At 41.3% G+C, this 21,621-nt stretch overlaps 1 protein-coding gene across 10 annotated transcripts in view; it reads right to left on the bottom strand.

The window, feature by feature from the left end:
• Positions 1-1,933: 1,933 nt before the first annotated feature.
• Positions 1,934-21,621, bottom strand: part of rbm47 (RNA binding motif protein 47) — a 31,194-nt gene continuing 11,506 nt past the window's right edge. For 4 of the 10 annotated variants that reach the window (XM_075462885.1, XM_075462886.1, XM_075462884.1 and 1 more), the window contains exons 3-8: positions 9,324-10,185; positions 8,394-8,724; positions 7,931-7,954; positions 7,242-7,451; positions 5,362-5,549; positions 1,934-5,050 (exon numbers count right to left, since the gene is read on the bottom strand). In XM_075462885.1, the coding sequence (XP_075319000.1) occupies positions 4,799-5,050; positions 5,362-5,549; positions 7,242-7,451; positions 7,931-7,954; positions 8,394-8,724; positions 9,324-10,154 (1,836 nt within the window). In that variant the 5' untranslated portion in view covers positions 10,155-10,185 and the 3' untranslated portion in view covers positions 1,934-4,798. Of the gene's footprint in view, positions 5,051-5,361; positions 5,550-7,241; positions 7,452-7,930; positions 7,955-8,393; positions 8,725-9,323; positions 10,186-13,696; positions 13,793-21,621 lie in introns of those variants that run through there. The other 6 variants (XM_075462888.1, XM_075462889.1, XM_075462892.1 and 3 more) reach the window with 6 other exon arrangements.

The following is a 21,621-nucleotide window of genomic DNA, read 5'->3' as shown; positions in this document are numbered from 1 at the left end:
CTAGTCTGAACAGTATCCATGCTGCAGGCTGCAATGATAAGGTGTACCACCAGATGGCATCATTGTAACACCCAGACTTTACATTCTGATTGACTCCTTTCACGATGTAGAATGATGAAGCAAAATTATTTATGTTGGAGAAAATATTTGTGAGATATGATTTGTGATTTATTAAATCCTTTCTTTTTTTTGTAAAGTATATATTTAGCGTCAACAGCTTTTTAATTCAAAATGTGCAAATGTTTGCTGTGGGTGCTTCAACTCTTTCACCACAGAGAGATGCTGTTGTCATATGTGTAGAATTAGGTTTGGCTTTTCATTGTTAAAACAGACAAAGGCTTCCCTGAAAGTGTCTTAATGGAGACATATGTTGCCCAAACCCCGTGTGTGGTATTCAGCCATCATGGTGTCTTAATTAATGCGCCCCTGTGCTGGTTTTGAACTGTGTGCTGACAAAACGCTGAATGGTCCCTGTCCATTTAAGCTTGGACGATGCAGCATTCATGATTTCAGAGAAACAAGATCAAACAACTTTGATTTGTCAGACCACAGGGCAGTTTTCCTCTTCGCCTCAGTCTATTTTAAATGAACTGTTATTAGAGAAGAATTGAATTAAATGATACAGTACTTTATGAATCCCCAAAGGGAAAATATATTGTCCAAATGTTGTAGTCTTTGAAGATAGTCATGTAGGGTTTTTGCAGTAGGCAGGACTGACCTAACCCTTACCCTATACCAGTCCACATTGCTGCAGAGCCAAAGAAGCCTCTGCCTGAGGACGCTGTTGTTTAATCACAGTGTCATGTAAAGTGTGTTCTTTGTCATCCACCATGTTTAGCAACTTTTGCAGTATTCTTTTCACAATAAGCTGTAGAGCCTCCAGAGCCGTCCCCAGCACAGAGCCAGCCTTCTTTCGTAGGATATTGCTATCCCCACAAGAAACTTGATGAAGGCATCCAGCATCTCATTGTAAATAAAGAGTGTTTTTTTTTTTTTTTTGCATGGTATAATTTGAACTTGATGCAGCAATGAACTGTGTTCACCGATGACGGTTTTCAGATGTGTTCCTGAGCTCACGCGGTGAATTCCACAACACAAGGGTGTCTGTTTTTAATGCAGCGCTGACTGAGAACTCAAAGATTACGACCATTCAGTGTGTGATAGTACTGTGTTTTTTGGACCTTTTCTTTTGTCTACAGATATTTTAATGATATACTCCAGATAATGAATTCATTAACATTATTTTCACACTTAGAGACAAGTTCATGTTTATCTTAACAAACTTTTGAAAGAAGGATCAACATTGCTATATTCAACCTTTGATGGTGTCTTTGTATTATACTCAATTACACTAAGAGTCTAAATGACTTGCTGGGGTTTTTTTTGTTTACATTTTACATTTAAAAAGGTTTTAGGATATTATACCATGATATGGAATCAAATTTGAAACTTCCAGAGATGCCCAGGCTGATTTTAAGGCTTTTTTTTACCAAGCAGTAATGGTAATGGCTCTGTTGCTTCATTTTAACAGTGAAACAGGTGACCAATTGGCCAAAATGCTGTTACAATTAAAAAAAAAATGCAAACTCTCTTCAGCTCTGACTGTACCGTATTATGCGATCTAAATCCTCCCTGAAGTTCTTGCTGGGGTACAGCGTGTAACTAGAGTAAAGTTGACCTGCCACAGAGCAGTTTATGAAACATTGTCAAAACACTTCTCCTCTCCTCTCCACCATGACACATTGCTCAACAATAGTTGATGTATGAGGTCAAGGATGGTCACAGTGACTCTGAAGCGCTCAATCAACTTTTGACCCTTTTGGCACTTTCCGCTGTTATGTGGTTTATTCCAGAACTAACGCCAGCTGACATGGTTTATAAAGTGTCGGGCAAAGGGATCTATGTAGTCAAAATTATCGAGGACAGCACTGCATCCTTTCAAAAATGCTTTATTTGCTTACTTTATTACTATAAATATGACAATGCAGAACAAAGGAATAAGGCTGTTTTTCTCTTTTTAAACAAACCTTGAGATAGAAAACAATCCGCATCGGTCTACAAAGATACAGCAAAGGCAACATCATGGCGATGAGGCACACACCAGGAGGAGTTTATATGAAACTAGGCATACAAAGCTCAACACCACTGCCACATGGTGTTACTCCTCTACTACTGCAGTGTGGGTGAATGCAGGTAAAAAGCAAGTTAAGCAAGTGTTTAGAGTGGAAGGTACAACCAGGAGGAGACAAATTTTTAACTGTCAACATGTTAAACTTCAATGGCGGCTAAATCATTGTTGGAGTTTCAGCAGTTTAGCCACAACTGACATGCAGAGTTGCAGCAGACACAGCTCAAAGTGCCAGTTGTAACACCTCAGTGGGCCAGATTTAATCTTTGCTGAGACAGCTGAACGTAGTTAAACATGAAGGTTCTTCATGTTCCCACTCATAACACCCAGTATATTACAGATAACAAAAGCAAAATAAACTTTAATGTTTAAAAACTATTGGACACTTTGGCAAAAAGAGAAAAAAAAGCAAAGAAAAGCACTTTTTTTCTACTTTTGTTACTTTGACTTTCATCCCTACACAAGGTGTACATAAAGAAAAGAAATACAATTCTGAATATATTATACCTTTTCTTCTCACTTCATACAGTACACAACAAATGTAATGCATATATTAAATATATATCCTGACTTACTGTCATAATAAAAGGAGTTAACAGCAGTTAGTTCTCTACATAAAGTCCAGTTCCAGTGGAGAGAAATGCACAAGATTCATACAAATATGGACTGTTATACTTTTCATTTAAAACTCTCCGGCCAATAACTTATCTCATCCACGATCAAAAAAATCCGGGACTTCATATTCAAAATTATGTGTGTCTTGATGAAATTTGAAAAGTTGGAGGAAAGTTACCAAATGAAATAACTTCAAATCAAGTTAATAAAAGATGGATTCAAATACAAGTCAGCATACAAATGTTTGACACGTTTTCATACAGTACGTGTATGATCGTTGACTTGAAGTAGTTTGAGGGTTGTAGTACATACACTGCACGACTACTTGCATATTTCGGAGTGAGGTATTGCTCCAATCCAATTTTACACTTCTTTCCGACACACTGGAGAGTTTTACCAGCACCATCTAAATATTCAAAAGGCTTATTCTGTATGTTTTCCTTTATCTGTAAAGAAAAACCGTCACACATGAAAACACTGACAAGAAGAAAAAAAAAAGCCAAACTAGTTATGTCCCACAAGTTCATGCTCCGTAATATCTCTTCATCTGAAAGTGGCAGTCTCTCTTGCCAGTTATAAAGATGTGTAAGTGCATCTCGGTAAAGCACAGTTTGAGGATTAAAAAAAAAAAAGAGAGAGACAGGCCTGTGGAGTGTTACTGCAGGAGCATTCAGAGGAGACCACAATACACCCACCACAATACAGTAATACCAGTGAGTGAGTTTATTGGAAATACAAATGGAAAAGACTCGGGTGCTTTGCTTTGAGTCTGTTCCTTTGGTGTCAGCCACATGGGAATGCTTGGTTATGAAAGGCACAGTGAAAAGCATGGACTTGCACATACCATGTGGAGATGTAAGGCACTTAAGTCAGGTACAAGGAGTCTTTCCAAAGTCTTCACACTGGAGTGTATTAAGTATTTTGGTTAGCTTTGGCAAATATGGGAGCTGTTCCAGTGACAGAGCGCCCCAGTCCGTATAGAAAAAGGTCTAATTTCTGCCCATATTTGTTCACCTTTCAAGAGTCAAAAAAACAACAATAACACATCCATAAACAAGGGAGTAGGGGAAAAAAACATCTATTCAGTCTCACTCCCCTGTCAGCACAGTTTGTAAAGATGGGGGATTATCTCTATGCACATGATGTCTTTCCAGTTTTCTTTTTCATCTTTGTCCCCTAAAGGGTTCTGTCTCTATAAGCTATCAACCTAGGGAACAAGAGCAACAATTCAGAAGTTTAAACCGGGGACAAAACAATATGGAAACTAATTATAGGCAAATAAACAAGCATAAAACACCTAAAACCTTCATTTAAAAATAACCAGTACACAATAAAACTAAATGAACCAAAAAGTACCAAACAGGCATGTTCAAAGCAAAAACATTCAACCAGCATGGACGGACAGCATCACCTACAGCACGTAGAACTGGCTAGAATACTATATATCAATCCAAAACAAAAACTACAAAATATTAGTATCCAAAGACAGTGGTATCCTCTTTTATCAGTAGTTCCTGTTGTACTTGTACTTCCTTTCAATAAACTTTTCTTCTCTTTTGTTTTTACACACGTTACTGGATGTAAAGGGCCTGTTTCAGAGAACTTATGCCACGGTAAAATAAAAGGAGAGACCCAAGAACATTAAAGTTTTAAATATGTGTCTTCTATTCATAAATACTTGAATGTACCTTCAGTATTCCCATTGCCATAGCAACAAAGTGGTGGGGTAGAAGAGAAAGGGAAGAGACACAGTGTTGTTGAGAATTGTGGTTATTGTTGGAAGGGAAGAGTGTGTATTCTACGTCTGATAAAACATTCAGAAATACAAAAAAGTGACGCTAACGAAATGTAGCTGGCCACCTTATTGGGTCCAGGATATACTGAGGATGACAGCGACAAACAGGAGATGGCAGGTTGTCATTTCGTAACCGTCTGTGCTCTCAATATTTTCTACAAACTCAAGGTCAAATTCAAGAGGACAGACTTGGACAAAGGACAGACACCGCGGATGTGTCATTCAGGCACAAGTTGGATAAATTGGTCTAAACCTCTGAATCAGTATGTCTGGTAGATATCATGGATGGGCAGCTGGAAGGCTGCGGCGGGAAAGGCCTGAGGCACGGCGTAGCCGGCATAGCCACCATATGCTGCGGCTGCCACGGCCGCGTTTTTCTGCAGAGCAGCCAGAGCAGCAGTGTTGGCAGCGTAGTTTGCGATGGGGACGTACCCAGCTCCGTACAGGCCGGCGGCTGTAGGGATGCGCTGCACATTGTGGGCCATGGCATAGACCGGAGTGATTGGACGGCCCTGGGTAATGATGGAGAAAGAGAAAGGAGGATTAGGAAAGGAATGCAGCCATGTGTCTCATATAACATTCTAAAAAAAACTATTGACTGTAGCTACATATTTTTCTACACTGAATGAGAATTTCCCAGAACGAGCCTTAAAGAACTAAATATATAATAAAATCGGATACATTTCTGTTTTAATTTTGACGTTCATTCTTTTGTGCTCCATAAGGGATTCTGTAACTCTTTCTTAAACACTTGCTGACATTTGGGACTAGAAATTCCCCGACTTTCCCAGCAGAAAGCATATTTCTGTGTCATAAGACACACCTGGTAGGGTGGAGGCGTTGATACAGCAGGTAGAACTGTGGCAGCAGCTGTGGCAGTGGTATGTTCAGGGTGTTGCATGGCCAGAGGGTTCATAAGATGCTCCACTGTGTGCACCTTTCCCTCCTCCATTAGCTTGGCAGCGGGGGTGTTGAACACTGGGTACTGGGCACCCAGGGTAGGCAATGCCACTACATGCAGAGAGATACAAAAATGAAAGCCTGGATAACAGACTGGGCCACAGCAGAGTATGTTAGGAGTAAGGGCAGGAGACAAGCCACACATATACAACCATGGTAAAAACATGCATGCAATCATGCTTAGATCAGAAGGTAATCTATGAAAAGCGTATGAAATAATGAAGAACGTTACTTAAGAGGGGGTGAAGAATACAATTTGGGCAACAAAGGAAAAGTAAGTTGCACAAACTGGTGTTGGGGTGTGATTCGGATTATGACGGTGCTCAACTGTGGATTAACCCTCTTGTTCCAACATACACACACATACATACACACACAGCAAACACAACATCAGGCATTGTTTCACATACACAAAAGTCCTTTCAATCTGGAGGAGATCCTGTGATTCCACACAGACTGGGACCAAAGCTGAGCTCCACTTCCTTCTAGAGAAAACATTACGGAAGTCCCCTTTACAAAATGGACCCGTCATCACCAAACGCATGAGTTTGACGGCAGGGATAGGTAGTTGAATTTAATGACGTTGACAGACATTTTTGGTTTAGCAGGTTTAGTAACAATGTTGAAGACTGAAGAAAAAGGCCAGTGTCTCGCGTCATATGAAAGCGTGTAAATGAGTGAGGATGATTCACCCACAGAAACAGTTTCTGTTTCTTTTTTGTCATATTCTCTTGAGAGTTTATTCCCAGCATTCGCACCAGTGCAGCTGCATTTCCTTGTGCTTACCGGCAGGAAATAAGGTAGAAAGAGATTGAATTTAACAGCAGGGAAGGATTCTTTGAAAACAAGATGCTCGCAACTTTGCTGTCACAATCCTGCTGTGAATACGCTACCACTCCGCATAACACTGGCATTTTCCTTTAAGTGATCAGAGTAAAGAAGACAAGATCATCTTTAGTTTGTGTGTTTAGTTTTGCATGTCAGCCCCATTTTTGACTTAAATTTGCTAAACAAAGCTTTTGATGTTTGATCAACTTCGATAAACTTCATGTGCAAAATTAAGAGAGAAAAATAAATCTAGCATTTTGTCGATGCTAGCATTGTAGTTTTTTCCAAATATTCAGCTCTTTCTAAGAATAATAATAAAAAAAAAAGATACGCCAAATTGTCTTTCAGAAGTCAAAGTTGGGGCTTCGTTAGTGTGAAGTGCAATTGTGGAAGTACGTAACTCCAACCCCGTTCAGACAGGTAACAGCACCGTGTGGAAAAGAAAAGCGACTGTCTCTTTCATTTTAGTGGACCTACTACATCGGAAGCGTAGTCATTTTGTCACGGGAAAGTCACGATTGCCTTCAAACTCTTTAACGTATTACTGGCCTTCCTTAATTGTACATTATTTTTGATTAAATGAAGCACTGGCCAATGCAGTCCTTGTATTCCTTCAACACAGCACTGTTTTCCGTCTGAACACCCGGAAAGGACAAATTTTCGACGAGATGGAAAAAAGATAGAATGAGGAATGAAATAAAACAGCTACTTTCTGGTCATGCTGAAAAGGACAGATGTTTCATGTTGTTATTCTTTTCTGTAAATCAGATGGAGGTGAGTCTTGTTTTCACATGACCATCCAGCAACCGCTATCATGCTGATTCACGAAAAGTTCCTCAAACCACACAGGAGAGAGGTTTAGTAAAGACTTTGGCGATGGGCGAGGACATGGACAAATATGTCTGTCTCACTGACTTGTGCCGGGTTTGATGCCAACTGGGTTGACAGAGGCAGCAAGTTCCAGACTGGACATCAGTTCATAGGGCTTTTCGGACTGCTTGGTCTTGCCCTCGTGGTAGCGGCTGTAGATGCCACGACCGGCAGAGTAACCTCCGAGGTACGACCCACGCGGCCCAGGGGTACGATTACCTGCAGCAGCACGACCACGACCTCGCACAGTACCTGCTTAAAATACAGTTAAAGTAATATGATGACAGGAGTTGTGGTTTTAGACTTGGCCAACTTTTGTAGGGAGACAAGATTTTACGGATTTAGAACTTTTGAACGTTCCTCCCGAAGTAATTACAACTTGTGTAGGAGACTCATTTAACAATCATCTGCTTGCATAGCACAGCTGCCAGTGGAAATATTCAGGAATATTTGCTCTGGGTTTTTATTTTTGGAGGTCTTTGGCTCAAGCTTGCTCTCATTCCTGAGCACTGTTGTGATTCTGTAGACCAGAGCTATGCAAATTCATAGCACCGTGAAATGGTACTCTAGGACGTTTGGAGCTTTGGTGAGAGCCTTACAAAAACCCAGCATGAAATGGGAGGTGACAGCACAGCAGGAAAAGGATGGTGTTAGAAAACATAAAGTTTGTCACATGGCAGGAAAGCTTATTGGTCATTAAAGGAATAAGTAGGAATATGGATGTGAGAGATTACCATTGTTCTGTATCATTGGGGATCCTTTGGAGAGAAAACCAAAACACAATGATTGTTGAAAGTCAAATAGATTTTTCTGCTCCCACCCAAGACCACATTTAATCAATCATTAAAGGTAATAGGATTAGCATTCATTGGTCCATCAGCTTGTTTTGTCTTTGCTTTGAAACAACACTGATTTTAAGCCATAAACCATTATCAAGTTAAAGATTCCTCAAAACTGTTGTAAAGTGACATTCTTGACATCAAAGATTAAATCATTAATATCTTCATCATTGTGGACATTTACAAATCATAGGTAACATAGCATGAATGTTTGTTATCGCTATAAAATCTTTTGAATTTCATTATCAAATATTTGGCACCACGTCAGCCCAAAGAGTTTCTACTGCCACCAACTTTTATAAAAACAGTTGGCTTCTGTGGGTGATTATTTTAAAAACATTAAAAAAATGACTCTAACCTTTCACAAAGTAGTCCCTGTTGGGTCCAATGAGGGTGTTGTAGGGATATCCATAGTAAGCCAATGTGTAGGGGTCACACTGGTAAACGTAGTTCTGCTGAGTAACTTCTGGAGTGGCAGGAACTCCCCCCTTGGAGGCCTTCTGGCGGGAGTACTGCTCTTTATCTACTGGCTTGGCAAGGGTCACCTCGATGCACGACCCTTCTATCTCTGTGCCATTGAGGTGGTCCTTAGCCTGCACAGCATCCTCTCGCGATGTAAAGTGGACAAAAGCGTAGTCACGGATTTTCTTCACACGCTCCACACATCCAGGGTTCCACTGGCTGAAAACCTGAGAAATTAGAGACAGAAAACGAACATCTAATTTGTCAACAAAACACTGTGAGGATGATTGATTAAAGATATTATATTTATCTTACTTCCCCCTTTCTATCCGTATGTGAAATAGCTTTTTGTGCCATAAATAGTTTGTAAAATAACACAATTCAAACCTAAAGGCCTTCATTTTTTTTTCCCCCACAGAAGACCCTGTACCTGAACTACCCAATGTGCCTTGTTTTTAGTCTAAGTTTCCACTATTACTATTATCCTCACCACCATGTATATATTATACACTTGTATAATGTCCACCTAGTAGCTTAGTTTGCATCCCCAAGACAAAGAATGAGTAGTTCCCACCTATTATGTCCTTTTTTGACCAATCAGAGTTTAGTGGGGGGGTGTTTCAAAGACACTGAACTAAAAGTGTGCATTTCAGGCACAATATGACAAGAGATGATGCAGCAATGCAAAGTGCAAGAAAAACAATTGCATGAACCTGTTCTCGATCACCTCCAAAATAAAACTACAAAGCAGGATGTAAGTGTAATCTGAGCTCTTTAACAACAGGACTAGTTTTACATAAAAAGCATGCATACATGCAATCCCCACCTGTCTAATTGTCTCCTCGCTGGTCTCCATCATTAGATTCCTAACGTAGAGAATCTTCACTGTCTCCATCACGTCTTCATCTACATCAATTTCTGGCTCAGCCCAGTCTACAGCGATCTGGTGACCCCAAAGCTGAATACGGCCTGGCATCAGCTTCCTACGAGCCATGGCGGCTGCACGATGTGACTCGTACTCAACAAAGGCAAAGCCACGGTTCTTCATCTTGTCTGCAGCGCTGGCATAAACTATCACATCCAACACACCCTCTGTCACCTTGGAGACCTCCTCCATGATCTCCTCACGCTTCTTGGTCTTGGGAATACCACCAATGAATAGACGGCAGTTGTCCACGGAGGAGCAGACCCCCAGCAGCCGCCCAGGCCGCACTTCAAAGTTATTCAGCTCCCGCACGGCCCTCTTGGCCTCGTGTTTCTCTGTGTACATCACAAATGCATACCCTCGGTTTTTCCCATCAAAGTCCATCATCAAGCGCATCTCATAGATGCGTCCTACGGACTCAAACACTGGAACCAGCTCATCCTCGTAAACGTCTCGTGGGATCTTGCCTACAAATATTTCACATCCCCGAGGAGGAGATGTGCCATTCCAACCAGGAGGGGGGCCGTATTTTCGCTGACCATTTTCCTGGACCATAGTGTAGCCAGTGCGCTCCATCAAGGCCACCAGTGCAGCCTCGTTGGGAGCTCCCGCAACACCCTCTGGGATGTTGATTTGTCCATGGAAAGAATGGTGGGAGGCACCAGAGGAGGGTTTGGAGGGGGCAGCGTTATTGCTCATGGTCGTGGATGAAGCAGGATCTTCGGCTGTCATTCTGACAAAACCATCCAATCAGATCTGGGGCCTGAAGAGAGATTAGAAAGAAAAGTTCATCAAACAATATTAAACTGTGTTGTCCATAGCTGCTGTAAAGACAGACAAGGCGAGGACTGAAAGAGAGAAAAACATGTAAAAATTGTTATTGATCAGAAAGATAAATTTCACCAACAAAAGCCCACAAAATGGCTGCTTGCCGAGGTAGAGAAAAATGATTAACGGTGTACAAAGGATGCAGGATTACCTAAACAAACGAGCAAAGACACATAATGTGACCTGAACACAAGTATGGATATACAGCATCTATAAATCCTTAGGGCGCCTTCCCCTATCAGTGCTTTTACAGCCTTGTTTTGTTGAGTCCCTCAGATCCCTTGCTGACCTCTGACCCCTATCAGAGAGAATGAAGGGCTGTAAACCCTGAAAACTCGAGATCAAGGTTCACTGAGTATGACCAGGTCACATGCTCAGTGTGTGTGTGCTTGGGGGTGTGTGTGTGTGTGCTTGTCAGAAGTAAGTAAGACAAGTCGGAGTTAAGCTACATGAGGAATTCTTTATGAAATATAACCCCATACTGTGACAAAAAGCTGAGCACATGGATTTGTATTGTGCATTGTGCACTTGTTACACACACACACACACACACACACACACACACGCACACACACACACGTACACCACCAGATGGTGTTGGACTTTCAACCCTCTTATCAATATGAATGTTATACTGTGTGTGGGTGCAGCTTTTAATGTGTGTATCTGTGTGTGTGTGTCCTTTCATTAGGGGCACAGCCCTAAAAGAGCAACAGAGAACAATCAGAAATCGGCTTCCCAAACATAAACCTCTTACTCCTTTATTTTCCAACACAGCCAGCATTCAGAATGGAAAAATCCACAGCAATTTAAATCCCCAAATCTCTTTGCAGTGTATGGCACCAGAGCAACGGACCACATCTACAACAGTAGCGCCTTTTGGTTTGACTGCAGGTCCTGCATGTAAAGAAAAAGCAAAATCTTGCTGGTCAGGCAGGCTGCGTGTTTTGTGCGTCATAAGACTGCCTGGACTTTGACGGAGGTAGGCGAGGCCATCAACCAAGGTGAAACACGACAGAGCCAAGCAACCATGGTAACGTGCACACTCATTTGACCTGACCCAACATCACACTCTCCCACACACACACACATGCACCTGTTCATTTGCTAGTTCCCCCAAGGCGGGAGGGCTTAGAATTACCACAAAGCAACTACACAAACATCAGTTTGATGGGGGGGAAAAAGGGAGACCTTTTTAATAGATAAGAAAAATAAAATCCTAAATGGGATAAATTTAAACATGATATTCCTGGTTGATGCGAACCATTTCAACTGTTTTGACACAAAGGTCAAAGCAGGGCAAAAGCCAAGCGTGAGGAAACACAAGCGGCTGTTTCCTCCTCCGTCTTTATCAGGCAGCTGATGGAGGTCCAGAAGACCTCAGGTTACATAAACACATTTTCTGTTCATCAACACACCACAAACAGGTAACACGGAATGTATGTAAAGGTGTTCTGCTCCGAAATCGGCTGTCGTTCCCTTTACTGCGTGAAAAACCTCCCCCAAAAAAGCATCAGTCTACAGTGTCCCAGTAGCTCGCCACATTGTAACACCCGTGTCATAATTTGTGTCTGTGTAGATTTACTTCTCAGCTCGACGTGTCCTCTCACTGTTCCTCCAATCATGTGAAGTGCTAACATGACTCCACATCTTATCAGCCCTATCTTTCCAATGTGATGACAAAGGGAGGAAAATATTCACTTCGGGAGTTCTGCTAGGGGATAATAACTGAGCTACGTAACACTTTGAGGTTAAAACATTCTGCAGGCTAAGGATTACACACCAAAAAAGATTTACTGGTGATTTTTGTTTTGTGTGTCAAAACCTTTTTTCTCAGTGTCGGCTGACACGCTTCCTGCTTTTGACCACTTGGAGATCCTTCTAACTTCCTCAGTGCTGACTGTGAGAGAAGTGAAGTGAAAATTAAAGATATGAGAGTGTATCTGGCACCTAAGTGTCTGTAAAAGAGTGTTACCACAAATTGAAGATAACAGGAAAGAGAGCAGGGGTGCAATGCAACATAAAAAGGCAAAGATAACATTTTCGGGGACAAGAAGGAAAAGAAAATAAAAATTAAAAAACGTTTGCAACTTTGCAATCTCCAACTGCAAGAAAACTTTGCCTTTGTGCATTTAGGAGATTCATGCAATCATGTTTCTGTGTGAGTGAAAAAGGTTAGGAGGAAACCTGAGGCACAACCAGGTAGATAATTAACTTTGGTGAACACAAATCACAGCCTTTGTTCACAGAGGACATAAAGATTTACAGATGATGTCTCACCTAGTAAAAAAAAAAAAAAAAAAGCAGTGATAGAAAGTTATGAGCACTTCGATGTGATTCCTCTGCTGTGATTTTGACCTCTTTTGTTGGAGAATAACAGGAAAAGTCAGCAGTTGTCGAGTTAAACATAATCAGAGCCCATACACAGAGTTCACCAGGTCAAAGGTTATGAACTCAGGAGGGAAGGAGTAGCCAGCGAGCAAGTAAAGGAAGTTAGTGTTCCAGTAATTGCCATGGTGACTGCCCATTAGGTTATGTTTATGATCAATAGAAGCAACTGATTCACCACATATCAACAACCTGTTAACTGGGGCTGGATTGTTTTATGAGCAGACAAGAACACTTTTATTGGCGACCTCAGGGATCATTTCATAATCACATACTGGCAGCTTCTGGTAAATGTCATCTTTTCTCTCAAAAAATCCAATGAGCCATGGCCTTATAAAGTGTAGTTCCCTGCAGCTTGAAAGAGGAAGAGTGTTGTATTTGTTATGTCAGTGTCCTGATGTTAAACCAACTCAGCCACTGAGTACGCATCTAAGAAAAATCTGCAGACTTGCTCAGAGTTTTTTAAGTCATCAAACCTTCCACTTTACTTCAGATTATGGAGCAAAGAAAATTTAAGCATGTGCAACACTAAGGAACAATGCTTCTTTCAGTGAGCTGTTATCCTGACTGACATTGATCCAGTGTACTGAGGAAAACAGGCCTAAGGAAGCCGCCATCTTAGCTGTATGCACACAAGTGGACACGTGGAGGAGATTGATTCGCAGCCAGCAGTCACTGACAACAGTGTCACAACTCAGCAGAACAGGATAGAAAACACCAACCCTAAAACTGTAAGGCATGATCTGCTGTTGTGGCGCAAAACACTCACCAACAGCAGGTGGGACACTAATGGCAAACACAGCTCAAGTCATCCTTCAAATCTGAGACAGATTCATAGACATAACTGCTTAAAGAAGAATCATCACACAGGCTCCAGTCGCAGAAAGCTGACATTCAAGGACAACATATCCCTCTACAGCAAAGACAAAGAGAAACTGGGGAAGTGAGACTGGAGCAGGGCAAAAATCTTGAGAAACATATGTCACAGCAGAGGGATGGTGGTGGGAAAGAGAAGAGGAAGCAGAAGCAGAGAGTGGGTCAGATAGAAGGATAGCTACCCCTGTTGCTTCACAGCGCTCCGCTGCCTGGCCGCCTGCTCTGGGAGTGTAAGTCCACCTCCATGAGAGACAGGTACAGCAGGGCACTGAGCACAGAGTCCAGCCTCCTCTACACACACACACACACACACACACACACACACACTGAGCCAAAGCTGCAGCCACGAGAGCTGATGAGGGTGGAGCTAAAACAGGTACTTTTGTGAGCAGTGTGTTTGGAGGATTTTTGTTTTCAGAATACATGAAACAAACATGTAAACAATGATAACAGAAAGAAATGAATAAAGTCTGCTCGACTGTTCTGTGAGGAATACTTGAGTATTTTAATGCAAAACTTGCTGTAAATACTTTAAACTGTGCTGATAATACTTCTTTGCTTTCACTCACAGTTTAAGTAATCCACATGGAAGCATTTGCTGCATTAGATTCCTAACTTTTTCACCCAAATGAGAAAAAACAGGTGATGTAGATGCAGATGCAGAGGTGTATGGTGGGAAATGCAGTTTTGATAGCCTCTACGAGTTTTCTGCTTAGAGATGCAGAAATGGGGGTAAAGAGCAGGAAACGTTCAAAGTGGGGGGGTTGAAAACTTCCGCGTGTTTGTGCCACAGCGAAAGGACATTTGGATATTCAGACTGGGAGAAACCACCGAGGTGATTTATGTCGTGTCAGCACATGACTCCGTGTGTAAGTGTGCGTGTGTTTTCAGCAGTCCGTGTGTGTTTTTTGTACATAACAACGGTGAACGTGCTCCGAGCACAGCTTAACTAAAGCAAACAACACACACCTTCCTGGGCAGTCAAGAGAGCAGATAGAGGGAAAGGAAGGCCAAATGAGAGACGAGCGCCCACTCTGTGAAGAGTTTCTGTCTGAAAACTCTCTCCCCAAACTGCTCTGAGAAAAGCAAGAAAAGACGTGGAGGGAAGAGGAAAGAGTGTGATCAATGGTACATTTACTCTCAGCCGCTATTGAAACCAACTCGCACACCAAAAAACAAGCAAACATGCAAGAAGAAACTTGGCATGAAGATCAGGGCTGGGTAATGGATTACATGTAACCAAGATTATGCCATTTGATTACAAAACAATTATGACTGAAAACCATAAACTGGATATTACTGGTTTTGTGAGTACTGCTAATTCATACTTTTATTTCTAATTGCCCTTTATTCAAACAGTAAGGCTGTAGGTACAAGATCTCTTCTTCCAAGGAGTCCATGTCCAGACAAGAGCCCAAAGCACAATTTCCCAGTTCTAAACTTTAGTATATTATGGTATGAAAACATATAATTATGATGTATACATTGCATAACAGAAAAAAAGGGAGGATGTTAGAGGAGGTGGTGTGTTCAGCCGTTAACCAGACTGAGTCTGTGTGTGGATAATCGGAGCTTTTAAAATGAGAAAAGGGGAATATCTGTAGTTGTGATGGAACACTTTTAGAGACGCTAATTTTGTATGTTTGTGTGCGTGTCCATTCTATTGGACAACCTGCAATGTTTTCAGGGTTTAATTCCAAAGTAATTACCATTGTAAAGTCATTTGACCCAACAGTCGTAAGACCACAAAGAGTGAGGAAGGATGAGGTCGACACTCTGTGAGGCTTTTGTCTGAGCCAAGGAGGTCAATCCGAATCAAAGATTAACTGTCCATCATTAGCAGGAGCCAGTCAGAACTCAGATACGCCCCAGAAGGTTCAAGTGTTCTGGTGACTGCACAGCAGAACCATCAGGCCAGCAGTTAATGTTAAACCCCACACAAGACAGGAAAGATGGACAAAAAAGATTTTGCCCCTTTAATCATTGGACTTGTCCTCTAAACGCCTGCTCAGACGCTGCTTATTCCACTCGCACTTACTTCTTCAGGTGGGTTTAGGTTGAATTCAAACCATGAATAAAATGTCACAAAGCATAAAGGGATAAGGCTGGCTTTATTACATATGATCGCTGTTTCTAACACTCAAACTTTTCTTTCTTTTTGTTATAAACATTTAAAATGTGGACATATATATCTTTAAAAAAAGGGGTACATTACGTCTTAAATCAGCTATAGTTGTTAACAATGTTACGTTGTTGCAAACAAAAATAGACTGATTCTAAATAACCTTCAGTTGTGATGTTCTTTGTAGCGATATATTGTATTTTTAGCAGTGTTGACACGCTAATGGAGGTCTAAGGCACAATGGGATCATTGTTGAATCTGGTTGAATCTTTTAAGGGGATTTTTTTTTAAGAATAAGACGAAAAGAATGTGGTCAGATTGATCTTTTAAACCAATTATAAAGTGATAGTATCTGTCATGGTCAAGCTCAGGCATTGATTATGATTGGTCTTTGATCATGATGAATGTCTACTTTTCATGGTTAGCACTGTATCGCCCATTGACGCTGTGTTTAAGCTGGGACACAATCACTCAGTGCTGAATCTCGGTAATCACACAACAGTGGGGAGAATAGATAATGCCTCTTCGACTTTGTTGGATACCTCTGATAAGCTAGGTCCCTATTAAGGCCAGGGTCACACGCAGAGAGACATACTGGAATCTGCTACATGGGCAAAACAATGAATAATCAGGAATACACTCAGCAATAAAACAGCAATGCTAATCAGTATCTTGGCTTAGGAGGCTGTATGACTGACCATGACAAGTCATCCATATAAGTAAATGAGTAGCATGTCACAAGACCAGAGGTCCTGCTGTTTATTTCTGCACAGTGACACGACCTCGCACATCACACCATGCTGCTCAGGTTCCACTTTGTTTTCCTGGAAGCTCTTACAAACTGATGAATATCTAACTCTTTCGCTCTTTAAGTCATCTTAAAGAGCGACTTGCTCAAAAAAGTAATCATTTATCCTTGAAGAAACCCAGCAGGATAATGAATCCTGTTTATAACTCCACCGAACATAAAGTAAACAGTAGAACATCCTGTTGTCCTTTGCGCACAGACTGTACAATATTAAAGTAAGCTGCAAGCGAATACAACAGCGAACTTGACAAGAGAGAAGCGAGCAGTGTTGCTAACCTCTAAAGCCACACAAGCTCCCCGTGTAATGGACGTCGACTGTAAGCACTTTGACTGCAGCATGATTAGAAGAGAATCAAGTCACAATTACATTTTTTACAGTTGAATCCACAGCATGTTTTCCAAAAGTCTGAACCTCTTAATTTTTGTCCCTACTTCTGTTCTCATTTGCTTCCTTCTCTTCAGTTTTCGTCTTTTTTTTCTTTCCTCCCATCTGTGTACCTGTCACCATCATTCCTCTGGCTCACCCAAGCTCAAAGACGAATAGGAGGGAGGGGGAGAGAAGGAAAGGGGAATGAGGGGATGAAATCAAGTAGTGGAGAGATAGTGTGTGTGTGTGTAGAGGGGGTGGCTGGAAAGAAGATGAAGAGAGGAGGGGTACCAAATGTTGGGGCCTCCTTCAGTGCTCGAAAGCCCTTCAAAGTGAAACTGGCCTTGAGAATTTCAGGTCAGACAGAGTGTGTAAGTGACTGCCTTTAGCCCATTACGAACTTCAACACAGAGGGATGATTCCAGTTCATTTAATCTGAGCAACCCCCCACCCCCCCCACCACCATCGCACTATACACATACACACACAGTCCAGACTGCCTCCAGGACCTTCACATTTATCTCAAATGTCACTCACGACACTACAATCTGTCTCAAATGCAAGGACTTGAAACAATTTTAGAAAAAAAACCTCCATGAACATCATAGAGAGTTACATTTAATATACTCAACGAAACAGTTATAAACAGAGGAGTTTCTCATCCGGCTACATAGTCATCACTAATCAGAAGAGCCGCTTTAGCTTTAGGAGCTTTGCTTCCTTAGACAAACACATTCCTCAGCTAGCTTGCTCAAGGCCACAGTGGACATTGTTTCAAACAACCACTCCTGACGTTGACCGTGTCACACTCGTGAAAAGGGTAGTTATTTTTCAGATATCCTCATCTCAGGCGGAAGATGAAATGATGCCCTCAAATCATGCTCTCAGTATCAGTGGTGATCAAGCAAAACTGTAAGTCCCCCTCAGCTAAAATCAAGTCTCAAAATAAAATTGAACTTGTAATTCAACCACCAACACAACAGCTGAGGATTTCTGCTTTGAATATAACAGAGCATCAACTACAGTCTTAGAAAGGCAAGATCAGAAGCCACATGAAAGACCTGAGGAACTAATTCCAACGACTCGCAGAGTGGAGCTGTACAGCTATTTCGCATGGGTTTGGAGGAACTGATGAATTGAGAAGTTAACACAACACACTTGTGGCTAACTAAGACTGGCCCAGATAACTGGGCCAAGTACGTGAGTATCCACTAAACCAGGCTTAGCCTGAGTGAACGGCCACAAGCTGCCCACACCAGCTTGCCTGGCTGGGGGAACACCCAAAAGTAACTTGTTGTCACAGCTTGCATTAGCTAGATATGGATGGAGCTAAATTAGCCGTCGATCCACATTTACTGAATGAGGAAAAAGGTGCAGAGTCATACCGAATCTATTCTTCTTTCATTTGTTTTTTTCCACGACATAAACTTATGAATGTACAATTTTGAGGAACAGAGATAAGTTTTTGATGGATTAATGACAAGCTTGAGAAATGGGAATAAACACTCATCAAAAGCAGAACAGAACCCTGTGACTTTTGTTTTTAGCATCTTTCATATTCCTACTTACTTCACAGGCTTTCTCAAAAGCTAACCTTTGCACACATTCTGGCCCACCCTGTTGACAAACACAGCAAAGAAGCAACTTCAGCCATTGGCTCATACGCTTTCTCTGCTTTAAACATGTCCTTGAAACAAGTGAACGAATCCTAAAAATCCAGCTCATACTGTTGCACATCACTGCCTTTTCAACATTAAATAAAACCTTAGAGAAATGGTCCAGATCTTGATCACATACACACACACACACACACACACACACACACACACACACACACACACACACACATAAAACAAACAGCTCACCTCACTGAGGGAAAAAGTCCACATATTATATGACGAAGAACCCGGAAGTCTTTAGCTGATAATAACAGCTTCTCCGAAGCCTTTTTTTAAAATCCCCCACCTTGAACACACACGCAGTCTCATGCCACTCCACTGGTTCCACTGGTTGCATTATAAGGGCATCTAAGATCCCCATTCCTATCACTGACTGGTTTGAGTGCCGGCGTTGGCTTTCTCCAATCAGTCTGGCTTTATTGAAGTGGTGAAACAGGTAAGTCTGGTAAACTGCTCACACAAAGCAAGAAGATGAATTTCCACCATAGAAAAAGGAAGGGACCAAACAGATGACTTAAAGGGGTCAAGGGTCAGAGGCGCAAATTACTGGAACAAATCGAGGTCATCTTTGATAAAGATAGCTGTCGTTTAGCTACATTGTGAAGGAAAACTTGACATTATAGCTGAGAAAAAACTGTTTGGAAAAAGAGCGGCTCACCGAGAAAAAGCTAGTTTTAAAGTGAGTGAAACAAGTTGTGCTTTCAAGTAAAGACACTTTCAAAGAGACAGAAACACTTCAAGGTTGACATTAACACTTTACCTGTATCCCAGATGTTGATGAACAGGCCGAGGAGAAGCAGTCAGTGTTTTGCTTTTGGCAGTCGTTTCACACCTGTCTAAAGCGTTCTGTCTCTATCCATTCACACACGTTTAGTGTTGACAGGCTGCGGCAGTGAGACATGCAGAGTGCGGAGGTGGTTTAGTGTTTACTCATTCTCAATGGCCCCATGAGGAGAGGTGGGGCCACTCAGTACAGGTAACCCCCCCAACTTTATTCTCCCTCCTTCAGGCTTGCTTACATGATAAGGAGTCAGAAAAAAAAAGGGAAGGGAAGGGATAAAAGGGCAGAGGGTGTGACGAACTGAAATGATTGACAACAGTCATGGAAAAAGCATTAGCCTGTGTTTGAAGAGAGCGATAATCACCCCGTTTCTCTCTGAAGTTAAGACTGTTAGCGCTTGCAAATTAAGTTTTTTTTGTCATGTTAAATTTCAGATTCAGGTCATTCTTGATATACAGCAAACCATCTAACAGTTGTAAAGATATTCCAGTCATAGCAATGTGCATGAGCTATTGAGAAAAAACAATGAGGAGTTTAGTGCACTATGTATGAAATTTAGGAAGAATGAAAATAGAAAGGGAAAAAGACAAGCAGTGCAGTCCAAACTGGGATTATTGAAAAATGAAGCAAAAGATAGACATGCCACAACAACCCAAACAGCCACGATTTGGCATGATAGAGAATGATAGAGAATGTCAGAGAATGCTTAATCGTCCATTGATTTACAAAGTTTCTGATCATAATGCATATTTATTTCAGTCATTGAGTTGGTTTTGTCTGCTTTTTTGCATCCAGGTCCATTGTCAGGATTTGGCACATGAGTGCAGTTAGTATGATGGTGTGCTTATTAGATAGGAGGATTTGTATTTTCGCTTTACTGTTTCACAACAATGCATTAAAATGCATTAAACACCCAACTGAAATCATTTGAAAATCATTTGATTTCTATTTACATTTAGATATTTGTTAAAAGGAGAGCTTATTAATATTAAAACAGTATGTCTGAAATCAGGGGAAATTCCGTTCAGGCCACAGGCATATTTGGATGGCTCTGTTGAAGGATGGATTTCAAATTACTTTAAGTGTGATTGTTTTGTAAGCTAACCTGCCAAAGTCTAATATATATCTCGGATTTTTGCCACATATTTCGTCAATCAGGGTGTTCATGGGCACACTACACTTCAGTGAGTATCATGATTAGTTTCACTTGTGACTTCAGTGGCAACACACTGGTAAACACATCAAAGATAAGGATAATGCAATCCAGACTAAAGTTGTCACATTCCAGTCATATTTGCCAGAAACACAGAGAGAGTAAGAAGGACACAAAAGAGAGAGAACGGGGTCTGCGCTGCAATCAAATGGGGTGCCACTCTACTCCGATGTAAGCGCGTGCAAGTGTGTGTGTGCTATCGCCATTGTACAAGTGACACATTAACCAACAACTCTGTTAATGAAGGACATGCAATCACCGATTTTCTCCTTTTTGGCAGCACACTCTCATACACACACACAAACACACACACACACACACACACACACGCACACAGTGTGTGTAGATAGCCAGTCCAAAGTTTTCAGATGGGGAAATTGTTCTCCTGCGGTGTGTAAAAAAGGTGGGAGTGAAGGCCATACAGAACCATAAACCTATTTTAAAAGTGGGGGAAAGGGATTGAAACACCAGGATGACTTTATGGCCAGCACACTGTATCCCACAAGCAATTGCCTGCGCATACACATTATGTCAAGCAGAGTTTATTTGCTCAGATCAATATAATGTACAAAGTCCAAATGGCCTTCTTTTGGTCACATCATCATAAATGGTTCCTAACCCAGAACCAAACTGAGCCCATGACAACACTTTTTTTTTTTAAAGGTGAAAAAAAAAAAAAAAAAAGATACAAACAACTCAACGAGTAATAATTTATTTCAAGGCCAACAATTGAGCGTTTACATAAGTTTACAAAGGTCCTACCATGTGTTTCCTTGGTGCGTGGATGAGCATAGACAATAAAATGTATTTATCAACAAGACTGTTATTGAAACTGATAACATGCTATTTTCATCCCTAATGTATTTTTTATAAAGGACAATTATAGATGCTGACAGGGGGAGAAGTATATTAACTGCCACTGCCACAACATTAACAGCAATGACAGGGAGAGTCAACTGAAAAATACTGTGATTGTTTTGTTGCAGTGCGATGCTCTGCAACACTTTCGTCCTGGCAACACAACCTCTAATAAAACTGTTAAACATGTTTAAAATCCCTCTCTTTAAAAGAGCCAAATGTGCGAGAGATGGTGAAAGAAAAGTTTTTTTTCTTTTTTTCCAATTAAGAGAAAGTAGG

The sequence above is a fragment of the Odontesthes bonariensis genome, chromosome 4 (genome assembly GCF_027942865.1).
Source record: "Odontesthes bonariensis isolate fOdoBon6 chromosome 4, fOdoBon6.hap1, whole genome shotgun sequence".
Lineage (NCBI taxonomy): Eukaryota > Metazoa > Chordata > Actinopteri > Atheriniformes > Atherinopsidae > Odontesthes > Odontesthes bonariensis.
The sequence above is the reverse complement of the archived record's forward strand: the minus strand, read 5'-3'. Positions and strand labels throughout refer to the sequence as shown.